This window comes from Strix aluco, chromosome Z (assembly GCF_031877795.1).
Source record: "Strix aluco isolate bStrAlu1 chromosome Z, bStrAlu1.hap1, whole genome shotgun sequence".
NCBI lineage: Eukaryota > Metazoa > Chordata > Aves > Strigiformes > Strigidae > Strix > Strix aluco.
This window is the reverse complement of record NC_133971.1, coordinates 40,042,060-40,059,027: the sequence shown is the minus strand read 5'-3', so window position 1 is coordinate 40,059,027 and position 16,968 is coordinate 40,042,060. Positions and strand designations below refer to the sequence as shown.

Here is a 16,968-nt window from a genome sequence, read left to right as displayed (position 1 = left end):
TGGGACACGCGGAAACAACGCGTTCCCACGTGTCCCGCACCCACTCAAGTGTCCGGCGTGCCAGTCACAGTGCGCAGCTCCCCTCCAGTCCCAGCGGCACCCTCAGGACAAGCACCCCGGCAGCTCTCCGTGCCTGGGGGTGTCCCGTCGGTGGGGATGCTCTGTGCTCTCCTGTGGGACTCCCACCGGCTAGGGCAGCAAGCCCTCGGGGAGAATTCTGACTGCCCTCCAAGGTAGGGCTGAGCAAGGGGCGCTGGCTCGGGGGCCGCGGAAGGGAAATGCGGGAACGCGGAGGGGGGTCCCGGGCAGCGCAATCCTTCCCGCCCCATTAGCAATCCCCGGGGAAGGGGGCCGCCCAGGCGACATGCCGCCTCGGGAAACAGGGCGAAGGCAACGAAAAAGTCCCGATAACAACTTTTGGGGCGGGAAGGGGGATCCCCTCCCCGTGCTGGCAGCGACCCGGGACCACGAGGCAGGCGGCTCCCGCGGTACGGGCCACCTGCCGAGGGCAAGCGCGCCCCGTGGGCAGCTGCAGGTGGGGACCTCATGACACAGACACCGCCATCCATTTGCCCCTTCCCTCCCACCCTGCCCGCCGCGGCCCAGGGCAATGCTGGGCATTTTCGTACAGGTACGCCGGGGGCGTCCCCCCACCCTCGGCCGCGGAGGGCTCTTCGGGCTGGGCCCCGGCACCCCGCGGGTGCGGGAACACGCCGCGAACAGCCACACCGACGGGCGGGCACGACCCGTCAACTTTCTCCCCCGGCCCCCTCTGCCCCGGCACGAAACCTCCTCCCCGGTCCCTTCCCCAGCAGTCTTCCCAGAAAAGAGCCGCCCCCCGGCCCGCTTACCTCGCATGGTGTTGGCTCCCCGCTCCGCGCAGTCATGAAGCTGGGAGCCCGAGAACCGCACCACAAAAATCCTGTCTCAGCACCCGCGGAGCCGGCAGCCGCCGCAGCAGCTCTGCTCCGCCGGGAACACCATACCTCCGAGGCGGCTCCGCGGGCTGCCCGCCGCCGGGCGCTCTCCTCCCTAGCGGCCGCTTCGCCCGCCGCGGAGCCCCTGCGGGGGTCGCCCGGGCCGCGGAGCGGCGACGGGTAGCTAGCGGCAAAGCAGGAGAGGAGGGGAAGGAGAGGAGTTACGTTAGGAAAAACACGCGGAGGAAGAAGAGGGGGGCAGGTTACGTGGACGGCAGAGCATGTGCGCCTTCACATGACACCGGCGCCCCTCAGCAGCTCCCCGGTGCGGATTTCCACTGCGCAGCCACAGGGACGCACTAAGCGGGAGTGAGACCCGAGGAGAACGCGGCAAAGCGGCTTATAGCGGGGGGTGGGCGGGGCCACCGGCACGGCCCCGCCCGCTGTCAGCGCCGCCGCCAATCGCCGCCCGCCCGCTCGGCACCGCGCCGCCGCCGCCGCCAGCCCCGGCCCCGGCCGCGCAGGGGGCGCGCGGCTCCGCAGGGTTCCGCGGGGCTCTGCTCTGCTCTGCTCTGCGCCGCCCCGCCCCGCCCCGCCCGTTCTCGGCAACTTTTGCTCCTCTGGGGAGCGCCCGCCTGCCGGCGGGCCCGGTCCGGCCGCCGGGGCCGGGCGTGGCGGGGCGGAAACGAGCGGTGCCTGCGGAGCCCTGGAGCTGGCGGAGAGAGGGAGAGGGCGTAGGCACCCCCTCGTGCGCCTCGCTGCTTTCTTTTGGGGGGCAGGGAGTGTCTCTGGGGAGGAAGATTAAAGCGCTCACCCCGCTGAGATGTCACCGGGGAGCTGCATTTTCCGACAAGAATGGGAAAGTTTGGTGGTGAGTCATCGTCTAATTAAAAAGCGAATCCGGACGTCGAAATCAGTTTGTTTTCCCTGTATACGACTAAGCAGGCGGTTCTGCAGAAGCAGGTTTGTTCCGCGGGCAGCAGGATTTTTCCTGACTTGTAGCTCCCCCTCTGAATTAACCGATGTTTTTTGCCCATGGGAAAGAAACAAAAAAAAAAAAAAAGTGACTGCGGAATCTTCGCGATGTTGTTTTGTTTTGTTTTTCTTTGTTTGTTTGTTTTTGCTTTGGTTTGCTTTTTTTTCTGTACGGTAAATCATGGAACGCAACGACAATGCATCTCAGTAGGTCCTCTTAGAGACAAGTCCCTGGTACTAGGGATCAGAGTTCCTAACTCCAAGCCTAAAACGAAAAAGGAAAACACTGATTTAACTGAAGTATATCCATCCAAATTATTCATATCGACCTCAAAAATCAAAATGGGATATATCTCGAAGAGAGATACTTTTAAGTTAAATATGGACCTGACAAAGTAGATTTATTCTTTTCTGCATGAATTATCAGATGAAGTTCTGTTGGGTCTGTTATGCAAGAGATCATACCTATGATCTCTTTTGCTCTGAAAAAGTTAAGAATCAATATAGGAAAGAGTCACAATGAAGTTTCCACTCCCAGTGGAAACTGGCAGAGCTTTACTCCTGGGAACAAGCTGACAGGTTTACAGGAAGCAGTTCTTGTGGTTAGCCTCTTTCAAAACACCTGTTTAAACTGAAACTGAGAAAGAGATGAAGAATCAGCTCTGCCAATACTGAAAATATTTCGATTTACCTGATCATGGTGAACTTTATATGCATTCACTGTGGTGAAGACAGAGTCAGTTAAAAGTAAAAAGTTCATGCTGAATTTCCAAGATATTAGTTGGTTTTCATATTCTTGAGCAGTGCATTTATGCAATTTATATACTGCATGCAAAGTTGTAAATACTCATTTAGGGCATTTTCTTAGGATCCCATTCACAAACTTAGCTATTGCTTATTTTTTACTCCACTTATATCAGCATATCTTAAAATATAATTTACATGCTATCTGACTTTTCACTTCAGAAGACCAGGAATTTACAGTGGCATATTTTCTTTATAATTGAGATTTCAGCAGATGTGGTGGGCAGCAGACAACAGTCTTTGTGATTCTTCCTTGTGGATTTTCCCATCAGCCATCTCTTCAACCTGTTCATCATGCTCAGAAGTTTCTGAGGTAATTGCAATAAAACAACTCTCACACATCAATTTGCAAAACAAGTTAGAAAGCATGGGTTCTTCATCTCATTTTTCTAATGGGTATAATTTACCTAATATCTAATTTGGAATTTGGGTGAAGGATTAATTAGCTCCTGGCTAGTGCTTGTGGCTTTAGAACAGCGACTGGAAGAAAGAGGAGAGATTCCATCTACTTTGTACTTGGTGTATTACAGCCAAGACACTTTTTTTTTTTTTTTTTTAACCTGGATGTCCACCTAGCAGCAGGAGCAGAAGCTAGGTGAATTTGAAGAGGAGGCAATGATTCTTTTTTTCATATTCTGAGTCTTGTTCTTGTCTATGCCAATACGATTTTTAGATTTAAATTGTTGTAAAGCTGCATCTTAACACTAGTCAAAGCTTTCATAGGTAAATAACAAGCTGTCTACTGCTAAGCAGTGCATTCAGAATACCTTACACTGTTGCACTAAGTACTGGTGAACACTTATTTGGAATTTATATGGTGCTTTTGACAATGGAGAAGAAACTGAAATGCCACTATTCTCTCTTTAATGTGATTTTGATTTTGTTTACAAACTTTTTTTTTCTAGTCTAAAAACCCCAGGTAATTTGGGCCCTGGATTTCATTTACTTGTCTCTCTATTGTATGGAGTGGCAATTTTTATTAATCTATTTTCAAAAGTTATTGTAGACTTTTTTATTTATTCATCCATCTTGGTCCAATATAGTCTATGCATAGTGATGTCTGAGCTAACTTCTTCACTAACTGGAACAAGTTGTTAAATTTGCATCCTAAGTATTGTTCTAATACTTAGGATGCAATATTGTCTGCTAAGCACTAGTAATGGTGACAATAAAATGATACATATAATAAACATATGTGGACTCCAGTGAGCACCAGGCAAATTATAAATACTTTATTCCAAAATGTATGGCTGCTTGAAACTGTTATATGTTGAAGCAGGTAAAAAACACACAGGAAAGCCACATGATCTGAGGTCATACAGGAATTCATAGTACATTTAAAAACTGAACACATCTTTAGTGGTTAAATAAACTGAGTGGTACAATTCAGCCCACTATTCTTGCAAGATGGCAGTTATCCTAGGTTTCAAAGAGCCTTTAATGGGATTTTTCATTTCAGATGAGTGCTTCAGAGGAAAAGTTTAGAAAAAGTTAGGCAAAAGAGTTAGAATACAATCAATAAGTTGTTTTACTTCAAAATGTAAACAAATATAGAAAAAAAATCATTGTTAATATATTTTCACTACAAACAACAATGAAAAAATGTCTTTCAGAGTACTCATTTGCATTAGCACCTTTCCCAAGGCTCTTTGGATGACAAATATTCTAAGACAATATTTAAGGCTACATAGTTTTATCATTTTAATCATTTGCAATATACTCATTAGAGCTGTAGCAAGTTATGCCTAATTTAGTTGCTTCATTAAAAATTACTGAATAGAAAAAACAGTCAAAACAAACTGTGTCTGCAGGCCTCATTTCATTCCTCTGGATATCAATGGCTAATTTGTGTTGGCATGAAAGGAAGCCAGATGCATCCTATAGCCAAATTTATTCCTTAGATTCAATAGGAGCAAGGTTGGTCACAGTTTTCTTCATCTTCCCTGTCTCCAGCAGATATGGTCTCATTGTGAGACATTCCTAACTTTATGTAAGTCATGAGAAAGACTTTCTAATTTTTCATTTTATGACTTCTGCACAGAATTATTGACAGACTCAGGAATCTGAACTTCTCCCATAGATTCTTCACTTAGGTTCACTTTCTAAATTCTTTCCCATTTTTTTATGCCTGCAATCTGAAGGCATGCACATACACTATACTGTGTTTATATCCTATAAAGCCTTGTAACTATGATGAAATTTCAAACTGTTTCGACTGGATATTATTTAATTCACATACTGTGTATTTTTTTCCAAACTAATAAAATTGTTTTAAAAGTAGCCCTAGAAAATCGTGACACAATCAGAAACAATATTCAGTAATTGAAAATCTTTAATTATGCCAATTTAGTTTTAGAAGCCAAGAATATAATGCATTATGCATGACAGGATAACCACAAACTCGAAAAAATCAAAATGAAAAACCATACCTGATTATTTCCTCTGTCTTGTGAGATGAAAAGCAATCTCTAACCACAAAGAATGAATTTTAACTCCTGTAAATACTTTATGGCATTTTACAACTAATGTTTTCCATAATACTGCAAATTTATTATAAAATTTACATTGTTGATATATTTAAAGTTTTTTCTTACAAATGCTTTGGGTTTTTAAGTGTTACTGAAGCCTCATTTCATTCCATATATTCTTCCCTGCCCTGATGGCAGAAGTTGTATAGTGAATTAGCCCTGCTTTAGTTACAGTGTCAATCACTGGATCAGTGTAAAAATGTCTCACTTAAATACATCTTTGAACAAGAATGGATACTAGGTGAGAATCCTCACACCAACACCACCCCCTCACCCACCTCTCCCAACCTTTACCTAAAATGGTCAGCAACTGAAAAGACTGGCTGTAAGGATATAATTGCTGGTCAGAGTTGCATTAACCCTAGAACACCACAAACCTTAAAATGATAGTTTGTGTTGTAAAACTCAGAGAAGAAACTAAGTTTGACAGTAGTACCCATGGCCAAATAACCTGATGTTTGCTCTGGAGAAACTGCAGCATATTGAAATGTTGATGAAGTGAGGATGCAGCAGTTAAAGACTGTCCTTCTGCAGAAAAAGCTGCTGAGAGGCAATGACATTTGCATCCACATTCTCCTTCCTTGGCAGGGCCAGGCATTCCTAAACTGTTTTGAGGCAACCCAAGAGCAAGAATGGGCTTCAGTGAAGGGGACAGAAAGATGAGAGTTGTCACGAATATAGGGGCAAAATAAAATGCTCTAGGAAGAGGTAGAAGGCAGAAGACCTACCTACAGATCAGTGCTTCAAATCATCCTACTAACACCCTCTGAGGCACCAGGCACTATAGGTTGGGAACAAGATGATTCTTCAAATGTGAATTGCTCTCATGCAGTCATTTAAAAAGTGAGGTTACAACCAGAGGTTTTCCACTGTAAATGGATGCTGACCTTCCAGCTAAATACTGTTTTTGTCTCATGGAAGCAGTCGATTTTTTAAATTTGTAATGTTGTTTCACTGGAATAAAGCAAAACTCAGAAAATAAATATTATATTTATCAGGAAATTAATTAATTTTCTGGTGAAATCCCAGTTTTCCTATTCATATTTGTGCACTACATGCACAAAAGTTTTCCATTTTTAAATCAAAGGTCAACAAGTTTATTTTAAAATACTATTTTTTTTTCATTGTATGCAAAAAAGATTATTATTTCTGAGCTAGTGTTTATTTAGAAAATTGCAGCTTTTAATTCAGTCCATTTTGATGAACTAGCTATTTACATAATTTTTTTAAATCAATCCTGCACTATGGGAAGGATAAAAAAAGCACCTGCATATCAGTAATCCTCTTCTGAAAAAGGTAAAATTAAGGGAAGCATTAACACTGTTTTCATTTCAACACAGGTTATGACTGAAAACGGAATCTGGGATACAAAGAATGACAGCAATATGAAACATAAAAATTTTGAAAAATTTAGAGGGTCTAACATCCTGGACTTCACAAGAAGGATGAAACACACTGACAGGGGATAATCTATAACCTTTGCTTGAGCATTCAGTAATTTATTATTATGTTACAATAAATTCGTACCTGCAAAACAATGACAGGCTTGAGATAAAAAGTTTGTTTGGACTTACCATTTTAAAGTGGCTGTATTATGTGGTTTTGAACTGAAAAAAGACATATTTCTTTCAAATTTTCACTGAACTGAGAAACATTTAGGTGTCAATATTTTGCCTTTCTTGTGGATTTTGAGGTATTCATATCTGGGATTCTGTTTTAGACTAACCTCCCGTGCACATTGAGTCTACGTCTACGCTCCTCAGCTTTAGCTGTAGCTCATAGCAACAGCTACAGTTAAGGATGCTTAAGGGCTTCTATTCTAAAGTGTCTTTTTAGTTCCTTCCAACTTTTTTTACATTTGTTCTCTCTTTCTTTCTTTCTTTCAGGACCAAAGGTATTTATAGAATGGCCTGATGCAGAAAGAGTATTTTCCTTCATGGAATATGCACCTACTACATGACAATATTCCAGGGCTATATACAAAATTAGTCTTTTTAATTTTTTTTCTATGTTTGTAAAGTATTACTAAAAAAATCACTAAAAAACCCCTAGTGAACAAGTGCAACCTATTCACATTGCATATACTGCAAATACTCTGAGAAGTGTGTACAGTTGGTTACCTCTTATTTTGATGGTGAAAATTAAAATTGCTTTCAGCATAATTAGCATTAAAATTGATGTCCCAAAATACACTTATTTTCAGATGGAAAAAATATGCTTAAACACTGTCCAAACAGTAAGGCCAGGGATATTCAAAGTGCCCATTGTTGGCCTAGTTTTCGAAGCGGATGAGAATAGAATCAGTCTTTTGAAAATAAACATAGTAAAAAGGAGATTTTTTTAATGTTAGATATTTAAAGAGAATAAAAGAGCCTACAGATTGCTTACCCCTATTTTTGGCATGATCCACTTACAGGCCAATGCAAAGCAAACAAGATAGTTACGTCAGATAACAAAAACAGGCTCCAAAAGTAGAAGTGACTATCCATGCTCCCCTTTCATTAAAAAAAGCTCCTTCTCATATAAAGCTATTAGTGTCACTTTAATTCATGCAGTTAATTTTTCTTTCCAGTTCAGAGGCCAATCCCAAGAGGAGAAAAATGTCCTCAGCTCAACCCCTTATATGTGGCAGGCAGATTTAGCAGGTCTTGATCTCAAAGTACTAATGCAAATGCTTAAGATTAAATATGTGGTTATGTGGTTTTCTGAATTAGAAGCTGTGTCAGGTTGCTTATTTAGCTACAATTCGGATATTGAGAAAATCTTCCCATGTTGGCTAATATGGAAAGTGGCATTGTTTTGAATGTTCCTTTTGTTTTATACATTGTGGGTAAGTTACATATGAAATATAAATATTTGTATGAGAGACATAAATTAGCTAATAAACATTTCCTGCTTTAGTTCCAAAACTTTTTTCTTTATATTCATTGTGATAACATATGACTGTGACTGACTAACTTCTACATACAGTGATATAAAAATGCTGAAAAACTCGTGAGTAGATGTGCAAAGAAAAGTTCTTACAAGGTATACTTGAAACTAATAAATGCTGGTATAAAATCAAGTTCTTGGCATGTATACCACCCCATGCTAATGTTGCTGTGTGTCACTCTAGCATAAAAGCAGGCAATGCTCAAGTGTTTCAAGTACTAAATATCTTGGTACCTCCAGTATAGCTGGCTCATGGGTGGATAAATGCACAGATTGAATACAAATAAGCAAGGTGAATGAACTAATATTCCGTTAAATCTCAGATTTCCAGGATGACCAGTTGCACCTGACAAACTGCAAATGTTCTCCGCTGGTATCTCCGGCTTAAATCCTAAGAATAGGAAAATTTAAAGCCCAGTAGGACACAGTGTAGCATAAAGATGCCAGAGCTACCTTTAAATGAATTATTTTGGGTACTGGCAACAGTCAAGCTGTGATAGCAGAGAGCTAACTCTGCGTAAGAAGTTTGTTCTGCTGCATGGGCAAGTTTAACAGCCTGTCCTGCACTCCATTCTATTATTGTGAGATGGCTGCAACACAGTATTTTGCATAACACCTCTCATGCAAAATGTATCCAACAGAGTTGGAGACACGTGTCAAAAAGCAGTTAGATAGGCTAGAGCTACACTGCACTATAATATGCACAAATTATGCTAACAATTTTTGCCTATTTATGATACCAATTTGCCCTTACTCAAAACTTTCCCGGGTGAACTGTGGTCAGTCTTGAGATGCATCCTTTCTTTCTGCAGAAAGAAAACATTCACATGACATGAAAGAAATGAGTTATTTCTAAAGGAAGGCTACTTTACTATTTATAATGGGAAATGTGTGCAAATGAAAAATGAAAAATGAAAAAGTCTCCAAACACCTACAATTATTGCAAGACTCTCAAATGAAATGACAACTTCAGGACTGCTGCTGCTAAAAAAGAAAAAAAAAAACAAAACAAAACAACAAAAATACTGCAAGTGTCTCTCTTTTTGCTTTTAATGCCAGCCACAAAGAACAAGATGCCAGTTCTCCAGGCCCATGGTGGGTTGCCAGTGCATTGCAGGGAGATAGCTTATGTGTCAAAACACATTAACTTTTTTGGCAAGTAAGCAAGGAATGACTGTCCAAAGAGGTATTAAGTCCAGTGACAGGAGTATGAAAACACAATAGTAAAGTAATTTCAACTAACAGACAAAATGTAGAAACAGAAACATTTGGAAAATGTTCATGAAAGAACAGCAGGGGGACAGACTAACAGGACTCAATTTTCGGTACAGTATAACTAAGAAATGAAAGATAAGCTTAAAACCCTGCATTCACAAATTAGTGTTTATAACCCAAGATTAGAGTTCTTTATGGAAACAGAAAAATACAAAGATAACTGTCTTGTTACCACAACAAAATACAATTATTATAATGTTCATACTTCTGTTACCTTTCCAAAACTTTGCTGGTTTGTAAACAGTCTCATTTTAGCCACACAAAATTACAGAATTACCTTAAGTGGGACAGAGAATCATATTACTCTATATGATGCATAATACTTAAGTTTTAGTGTTAAAATTACTTGTTTACAAGAACATCAGGTTAGAGAGTAAAGTGGGACGATAAGTATTGATAGACACAACAACACAAGAAAAATAATAGATAAAATCCAGAAAGAGCCTTACAAGCAATAAAGAATCCCTTGAAGCCCTACTTGGTACTGTGTTACATCATGTTTTGTGTAACATGTTTGCTCATGACTCTGCCCAGAACATTGCAACTACTGCCATTCAGAAGGAGTAGGGACCCATGAAAGGCTTGAGAGGTGGGTCTGTGAAAACCTCATGAACTTCAACAAGGCCAAGTGCAAGGTCTTGCACATGGGTCAAGGCAATCCCAAGCACAAATACAGGCTGGGGGATGAGTGGATTGAGAGCAGCCCTGCAGAGAAGGACTTGGGAGTAGTAGTGGATGGAAAATTGACTGTGAGCCAGAAATGTGTGCTTGCAGCCCAGAAAGCCAACTGTGTCCTGGGCTACATCAAAAGAAGTGTGGCCAGTAGGTCGAGGGAGAGGGCTCTCCCCTCTACTCTGCTCTTGTTGGACCCCACCTGCAGTACTGTGTCCAGCTCTGGGGCCCCCAACATAAGTACACAGACCTGCTTGAGCAGGTTCAGAGGAGGCCATGAAGATGATTGGGGAGGGACTGGAGCACCTCCCTTGTGAGGACAGGCTGAGAGAGTTGGGGTTGTTCAGCCTGGAGAAGTGAAGGCTCTGGAGAGACCTTATAGTGGCCTTCCAAAGGGGGCCCACAGGAAAGATGGGGAGGGACTCTTTATCAGGGAGTGTAGTGATAGGATGAGGAGTAATGGTTTTAAACTGAAAGAGGGTAGATTTAGATAAGATGTGAGGAAGAAACTTTTCGCTATGAGGGTGGCAAGACACTGGAACAGGTTGCCCAGAGAAGTTGTGGATGCCCCTTCCCTGGCAGTGTTCAAGGCCGGGCTGGACGGGGCATTGAGCAACCTGGTCTAGTGAAAGGTATCCCTGCCCATGGCAGGTGAGTTGGATCTAGATGATCTTTAAGGTCCCTTCCAACCCAAATCATTCTATGATTCTGTGATTCTATGATTCTGTGATACCGTGATGAGACGAGAGAGAGAGAGAGAGAATACTGAGGGGGTGGAAAGCTACGTAATTGTTCTTGCAAGCCTTTTTCATTTTAGAAGAACTTGCAAAGGTTATACAGATACCTTCTACCCTGTGCAGTGACAGTACTCTGACCAGACTCAAAATGCCAGGAATCCACAGAAGAAATGATTTTTTTTGAGGGCTGATGGTAACTTTTGGAAAAGATCTTAAAACTAATTTTTTAGCTCCTGAAGAAGTCTATGAGCCATTCAGATTTTATTTGCCCAAAAGGAGTATAGTGCTTACCATTGTTGGAGAGTAAATATTGCCTATGATATGATACATTAGCATATTTTCTGTACTCCTAAAGGTTTGCTAGAAGGTGCAAGTGCTATGCCTGTTGACTTTGTATGTGTCAAAATAATTTAAAAAGCTTTGTCTTTAGGAGAAAAAAAAAGTATTATGTTAGAAAACTTTGGAAGGATATAATTAAGAGAGATTAGGTAATTATTGTACGTTATAGATATTTTTGGACTGCCAAACTCAGTGTTTCTTTTTAATTACGAAGATAATAAAAAAAATAAGAGCAAATTATCAAGAAATAAAAGAAAATAATGTCAAGTACTGCCAAACTGCTTCAAAATTACAGGAAAAAAGTATCAATTTTAAGGAGTCAAAGGGATAAAGAAAACATTATTCAAATGACAATGTGTCAATTTGTTCCTTGCAAGCTGTAGAAGCCATAATACATTTACTTTCTTCTTTTTTCCCATTTTAAAAAAAAAAAAGTGCAAAATTAAAAAGGTTTTCCCCTGCTTCCTTTGTCTTACGAACTATGCCATTGAAACAGACATGTCATTTAAAGAAGAAGCCACTTTTTCCTTTGTCAGTAATTGAATCAACATTAAACAAACAAACAAGCAAACCACTCCTTTGTGCACATCCCCCCTGGCCAGCCACATTGTATGTGACACATTTGGAACAGATTCTATGCTGAATCAAACCTTTCATTCCCAAATATACCTGTGCAGGAGACAGCCAAAGGCCAGGTTTCAGTTTCAATCTTAAACTATTCTGTTTCGGAGCAAGATCTGAAGTCAACGTTGATAAATATTGCTTTGACCATGGACACTGCACTCTTGCTCCACTAAATTTCTTTTCATTCTGCTAGATCTTTCTGCAGCATTTTACACCTGTTGATCATAGATTTGCTTGCCTGCAAAACAACACACCTCTGAGTTGATGTCTAACATAAACTTACGCTGCACAAGGATCAATTTTGTTTCCCTTTGGCTCTATACAGAATTTCTATAAACCAGCAGAGGAGGGCATAAATGCTGGCAGCAGATGCGCAATGCTCCACTCTACTTGTTCTACACTGCATTATGGCTACCAGCCTGGCTAGGAAGGAATGAGCTGGTGAAAACCAGCCAAAGCTGAGTCCTAACTAGAGATAGCAAAAGAAAATGATTACTTGTGGATAGTCCTGCCACTGTGTTCTTCAAGTGAACATTGGTTTGTGTGTAGATTATGAGCCTCCTGGGTTCTTGCTGATGCTAAACTTGGACCAAGGACTATCAGTTAACAAAACTTTCAAACATGTCCTTTTGTCTAGGAAACTCCATCCAGTTTTGCCAGAAGAATGACTTCCCATGACTGGACTACAGCCCTGAAACAGAGCTGGATGTGAAGTTGCTGATGATTAGGGAACTCCAACTAGCTCAGAAACCTGTGACATTTCCTTAACTGCATGAGCTACCACAAACATAGGAGAACTTCCATTGGTATAGAATTTTGAATCAGGTTAGAGAACTCCTTGCTTATCTTTATAGTTGAGTTCCAGATACCTAGGAGACTGCCTAATGCTCTGAAATGACATGTGTATTCTTCTGGCACAACAGGACTTCGTAAGATAAAGGTAAACATGTAGGAGATGAAGACTTCTTAGGGACTGGTCTGGTACTTAAAATTCATTTCTATAGCAATGAAGACCATAAAAAAATTTTGTTTCCAGTTAAGACTGCTTTTTCTTAATTTTGTATTTTCAATCTTTCTGTGTCTGTAGCTCTATTACATTAACACCACTTCACCCTCACACCACCCCCCCCAATTCTGTACAGTCCAAATATATTGTTTTGGTTACATATTTCCACCAGATACCTCATCCTATATGATCTGAAAAATACAGTTTTCTAAATACATAGTAAATACTGTGATATCGTGTATTTAAGGTGGTGAAGTTTTCTATAAACATGCTGTAGAAATATCTTTTTTAGTTAGTATGCAGTGTTTGCAGAGTCAGATTGTGATGTCACTGAGAAATATCTGCAAATAGCAGTGGTTGTTTGCTAAAATGGAATGAAAGGAAAACTATTAGTGTGATATGTTCAAGCTATATAGGCACTAGCAAAGCAGACAGTCGGATGAAGTGTCTAGTAAACCTTTACTGGTACTTGGCAGAGAAAAATAATGAATTATCAGTATGAGAGAAAAGTATAATTTTTGTTAGTGAGGTCTGAGAGTTTATGCAATTGTCATCCCAGATTTTCTTCTGATAACAATTTAAATTAAGGTCACAGGCAAATAAATATTTGTGTGAAACTGAGAAATAATTAAAACTAAAATGTAGTGGCTTAGGAAGAAAAGGTGTACAAGACCTAAGCTGATCAGTGAAGGAAAATGCAGTGCCTAGCAGAAAGATTATTGTGTAAAATCTAGAAATAAGACCTCTATTTATGTTTGTACTTGCAACATCTGAAATTGTTGCTCAGGTAATTCTTGTATAATTCTTCTGCACCACCCATACATTATATTACCTTGCAAGTGTGATCAAATTAAAAGTAGCAATCAGAAAAGTGAGGGGTTAGTGTACTTGATAAGGCTTCTTTACATGTCAAGCCTGTATTTACACAAGGCCATGTACTAGTTATATTGAATGGCATATCCAACATTTAAAAAAAGGGTAATGAGTACTGAAAATGAAAACTGTTTTATCATACTGAGTAATTTTGGATTTGCTATTTTTAGTTTTGAAATAATAAAAAAGAAATAGAAAAGCTACTAAATCTAAATTAGAAATACTAAATACTAAAAATCAAGTTTCAAATATAAAATAGGTCCTAAAGCCACATAATATTGCTTTAAACATTAACAAAAACTATTAATCAAAACAAAAAAACTAATGAAAAAATATTTTACTGGATCAGCCTTGTTTGATTAGTTGACAGCTAGCAAAAATAAAGTGCAAGAAATCAAAATTATTTACTTCAAAAATTAGGAACAAAAGAATGGAAACAGCATTCAGTGGATGTGATGAAAAAATCTGCAGAAAAACATATTTGTAAAGTATAAAGCAAGAAAGAATTGTTACACACACTTACCACGAAATTCATAGGGTTTCCACAGGGACTTGTTTGAATTAAGGCATAATATTTAGGCAAAACATGCAACACCAATTTGAAATTTGCCAGTAGTGAATAATTTACTGTGTCCTTTTCTAAAGCTGTCCTAACATCTTCTACTCATCATGTTAAAAATCTAGGCTACTGTCTCCAAACTAAACCCACACCGTGTAAACTTATTGGGGCTTTATCTTTAAAACTTACCCCTTTCAGTTGTGTCTTGCTTTCTTAGTGTGACTTGCTGAATATCCTGCTCAACAGCACAGGATATAGACCACACAGCATGGAAATCAGTCCTGATAGTCCTCACTCAGAGGGATACAGATTTTGTGCAAGTAGCTTTGTCCATGAATCTGTGGAGCAAAGGAGGTACAACAGCTCCAGCACTTGCTCAGTTGGCACATACTGGTTGCAACAGCTTTTTCAATTCATAGACTAGTCTTAGCAACTACAGCCCCAGCCAAGCACACCGAGCCAAGTTCTGTTCTTAGTTACACTGATGTAATTCTGAATAGAGGCTGGCCTGTTTTATTCATTCATAGCTCATACTAGTGTTAATGTATTTGGATATGAAAATAACACTTATTCAAGCAACCTCCCACTCATTTAATATTACTGTTCCCACTGAAATTAATGAAAGGTTTGACTAAGTGAAGACTTCAGAATTTTGTAAATATCCAGTTAGATATAATTTGCTGCCAAATTCAAACTTGTTTGCCACTGAGGTAAAGGCAACTCTGCTAAATTTATTGAACTGTATCTTGTTTCAAACTGCCTCCTAGTTTCATTTAAACCAAAAGAATCTGAATGCTTGAAAGAGGAATTTGGAATAGTAAGTGTTTCAGCCAGGCTGTGTAGAAAGTTGGTCTGTATTTCTTTTCACCCTAGCATAAATTTTGGAGAATCAGCTTTTGCTCTCAAATATATTTGATGCAAGACAGCTAAGAAATGTGCTGAGATTTTTTCCTGGTTTTGCTTTTCATATCTGAAAATAAAAAGTGTTAGCAGTGCTTCTGTATTCTCAGTAAATAAATATTCTACCTTAACTGTATCTGAAGTTTATATTTGTGCTTATATAGTGGAAATTCAGTATTTAAGCAATAATTAAAAAAATAAATTAATCTTTATTAAAAAGTTATGGGTTTTGACTTAATGGCCTAAGGTGAAGCCAAGGGCAGATAACACTCTACCAAACTGGCTGTCAGCTTCATTAATGACTGATTTCCTCAGGATTATTGCTATTATAAACTAAATTAAGTGGTTTAGAACCGATATTATACGGTTTTGGTTGCTCTGCCCCCCCTTAAATTAGTTATGGCATGATTTGAGATACATTTAGGAGAACACCTTTTTTTAATTTAGCCTTTCTATCCTTATCTTTAGCCTGACTACCTTGGACATACGCATTTTTAGTAAAAACCAAAACTAGTAAACTATCAATGTATAATTCACCTAAAAATCTAAGCATTTTTAAATTGGGCAGAGAGGCACAAAGAAAGGAAATGAGTATACTTCTGCTTCATGTATGGATAAAACTGACACCAGTTAAAATTCGTCTCAGACCTACCTGGGTGTATTTTGTCTACATCTGTTAGGAACTTTTCTCTCCATGCATTTCTTTCACCACTGTTACAAGGAGAAATGCAATCAAATGGAAACTAGCGTAAACTTCATGCAAATGATTCATACTGGTTCTGTATTGCTGTATCTTATGGAAGCAATGCAAAGGATTGTAATACTAGCACAATGCTTAAAAAAAACAGCAGTAGATTTTGAATAAAGAGCTCTGCATTCTGCTGGCAGCTGAGGAGTTCAAACAGAAAACATGCCAGCAGTATAGACCAATGCATTATCACCCCCTCCCTCTTGCTGCATAACTGTGCTTCATAATATGCCATAACATTGGCAAGCACAGCTCAGAGCTTTTTAAGAACACAAGGAAGCTCATGAATAATGGTTGAATCAGGAAAGTGATAATTAAATGAGACAACTGAATGCCAGTGGAGTCCCCAGTGGAAAATACTCTTCAGTGAAGATCATCTCCTCCTTTCATTTCCCTGGTTTTAGCAGTACATTGCTAAAGATATTTTTCAGACTAACATTTTCAAGAAAATGCTAAAGTTCCCAAAACCATGTGTGGCATTTTCATATGTAACCCCTATTTTAAAATGTAAGGTGTTTGTTGTGCTTCAAAGAGAAAAAAAAATGCTTTCCTTGTTGACTCAGTGAGATAAAATATATTGCTGTTTTACAGAACTAGTTGACACCATAAAACATTAAAAAATGCAGCAACCACTAATGACTAAATTGTAAGCATCCTGGCTTAAATGTTTGCTTCATGTTTCTCTGTGTATAGAAAGTATAGTTATTTTAATTCCACCTCCAATTCCACTCTGCTTTTCAGCTGCCAGTCTCAAGGAAGACAGCTCTAAGCTTTTTATACAATAAGTGTCTCTACTAACCACCCTCCTGTCACAGCACCATGTTCCTTCAGAACTTGTGATGCAAGAAGAGGTTGCCATGTTCTTTGCACATTATTCAAACTGTAGTGGGACTTAGAGCCAGAAACTGCAAGCTGCGGACCCAACTCTTTTTTGTTGTTGTTTGTACTTGCCAAATAAATGCTTCTCCCACAGTACAGGAGTTAACCCTCAAAAAGGAAATGAGAAATGAGTCTCATAACGGAACAAAAAAATTGCTTTCTATTAAAGCACTAAAAGTTGAAGTGACTCTAATGGCTTGA

At 39.8% G+C, this 16,968-nt stretch overlaps 1 protein-coding gene and 1 long non-coding RNA gene across 2 annotated transcripts in view; one reads left to right on the top strand and one right to left on the bottom strand.

The window, feature by feature from the left end:
• RORB (RAR related orphan receptor B) overlaps positions 1-1,268 on the bottom strand; it is a 134,931-nt gene extending 133,663 nt beyond the window's left edge. The window contains exon 1 of the mRNA XM_074812698.1: positions 852-1,268. Within this exon, the coding sequence (XP_074668799.1) occupies positions 852-858 (7 nt within the window). The 5' untranslated portion in view covers positions 859-1,268. The remainder of the gene's footprint in view (positions 1-851) is intronic.
• A 164-nt stretch (positions 1,269-1,432) lies between these two features.
• LOC141918284 (uncharacterized) lies at positions 1,433-8,133 on the top strand. Its single transcript, XR_012621649.1, has 3 exons — positions 1,433-1,788; positions 2,901-3,009; positions 7,111-8,133. It is a non-coding gene; the product is annotated as an uncharacterized LOC141918284 (long non-coding RNA).
• The last annotated feature ends 8,835 nt before the right edge of the window (positions 8,134-16,968 follow it).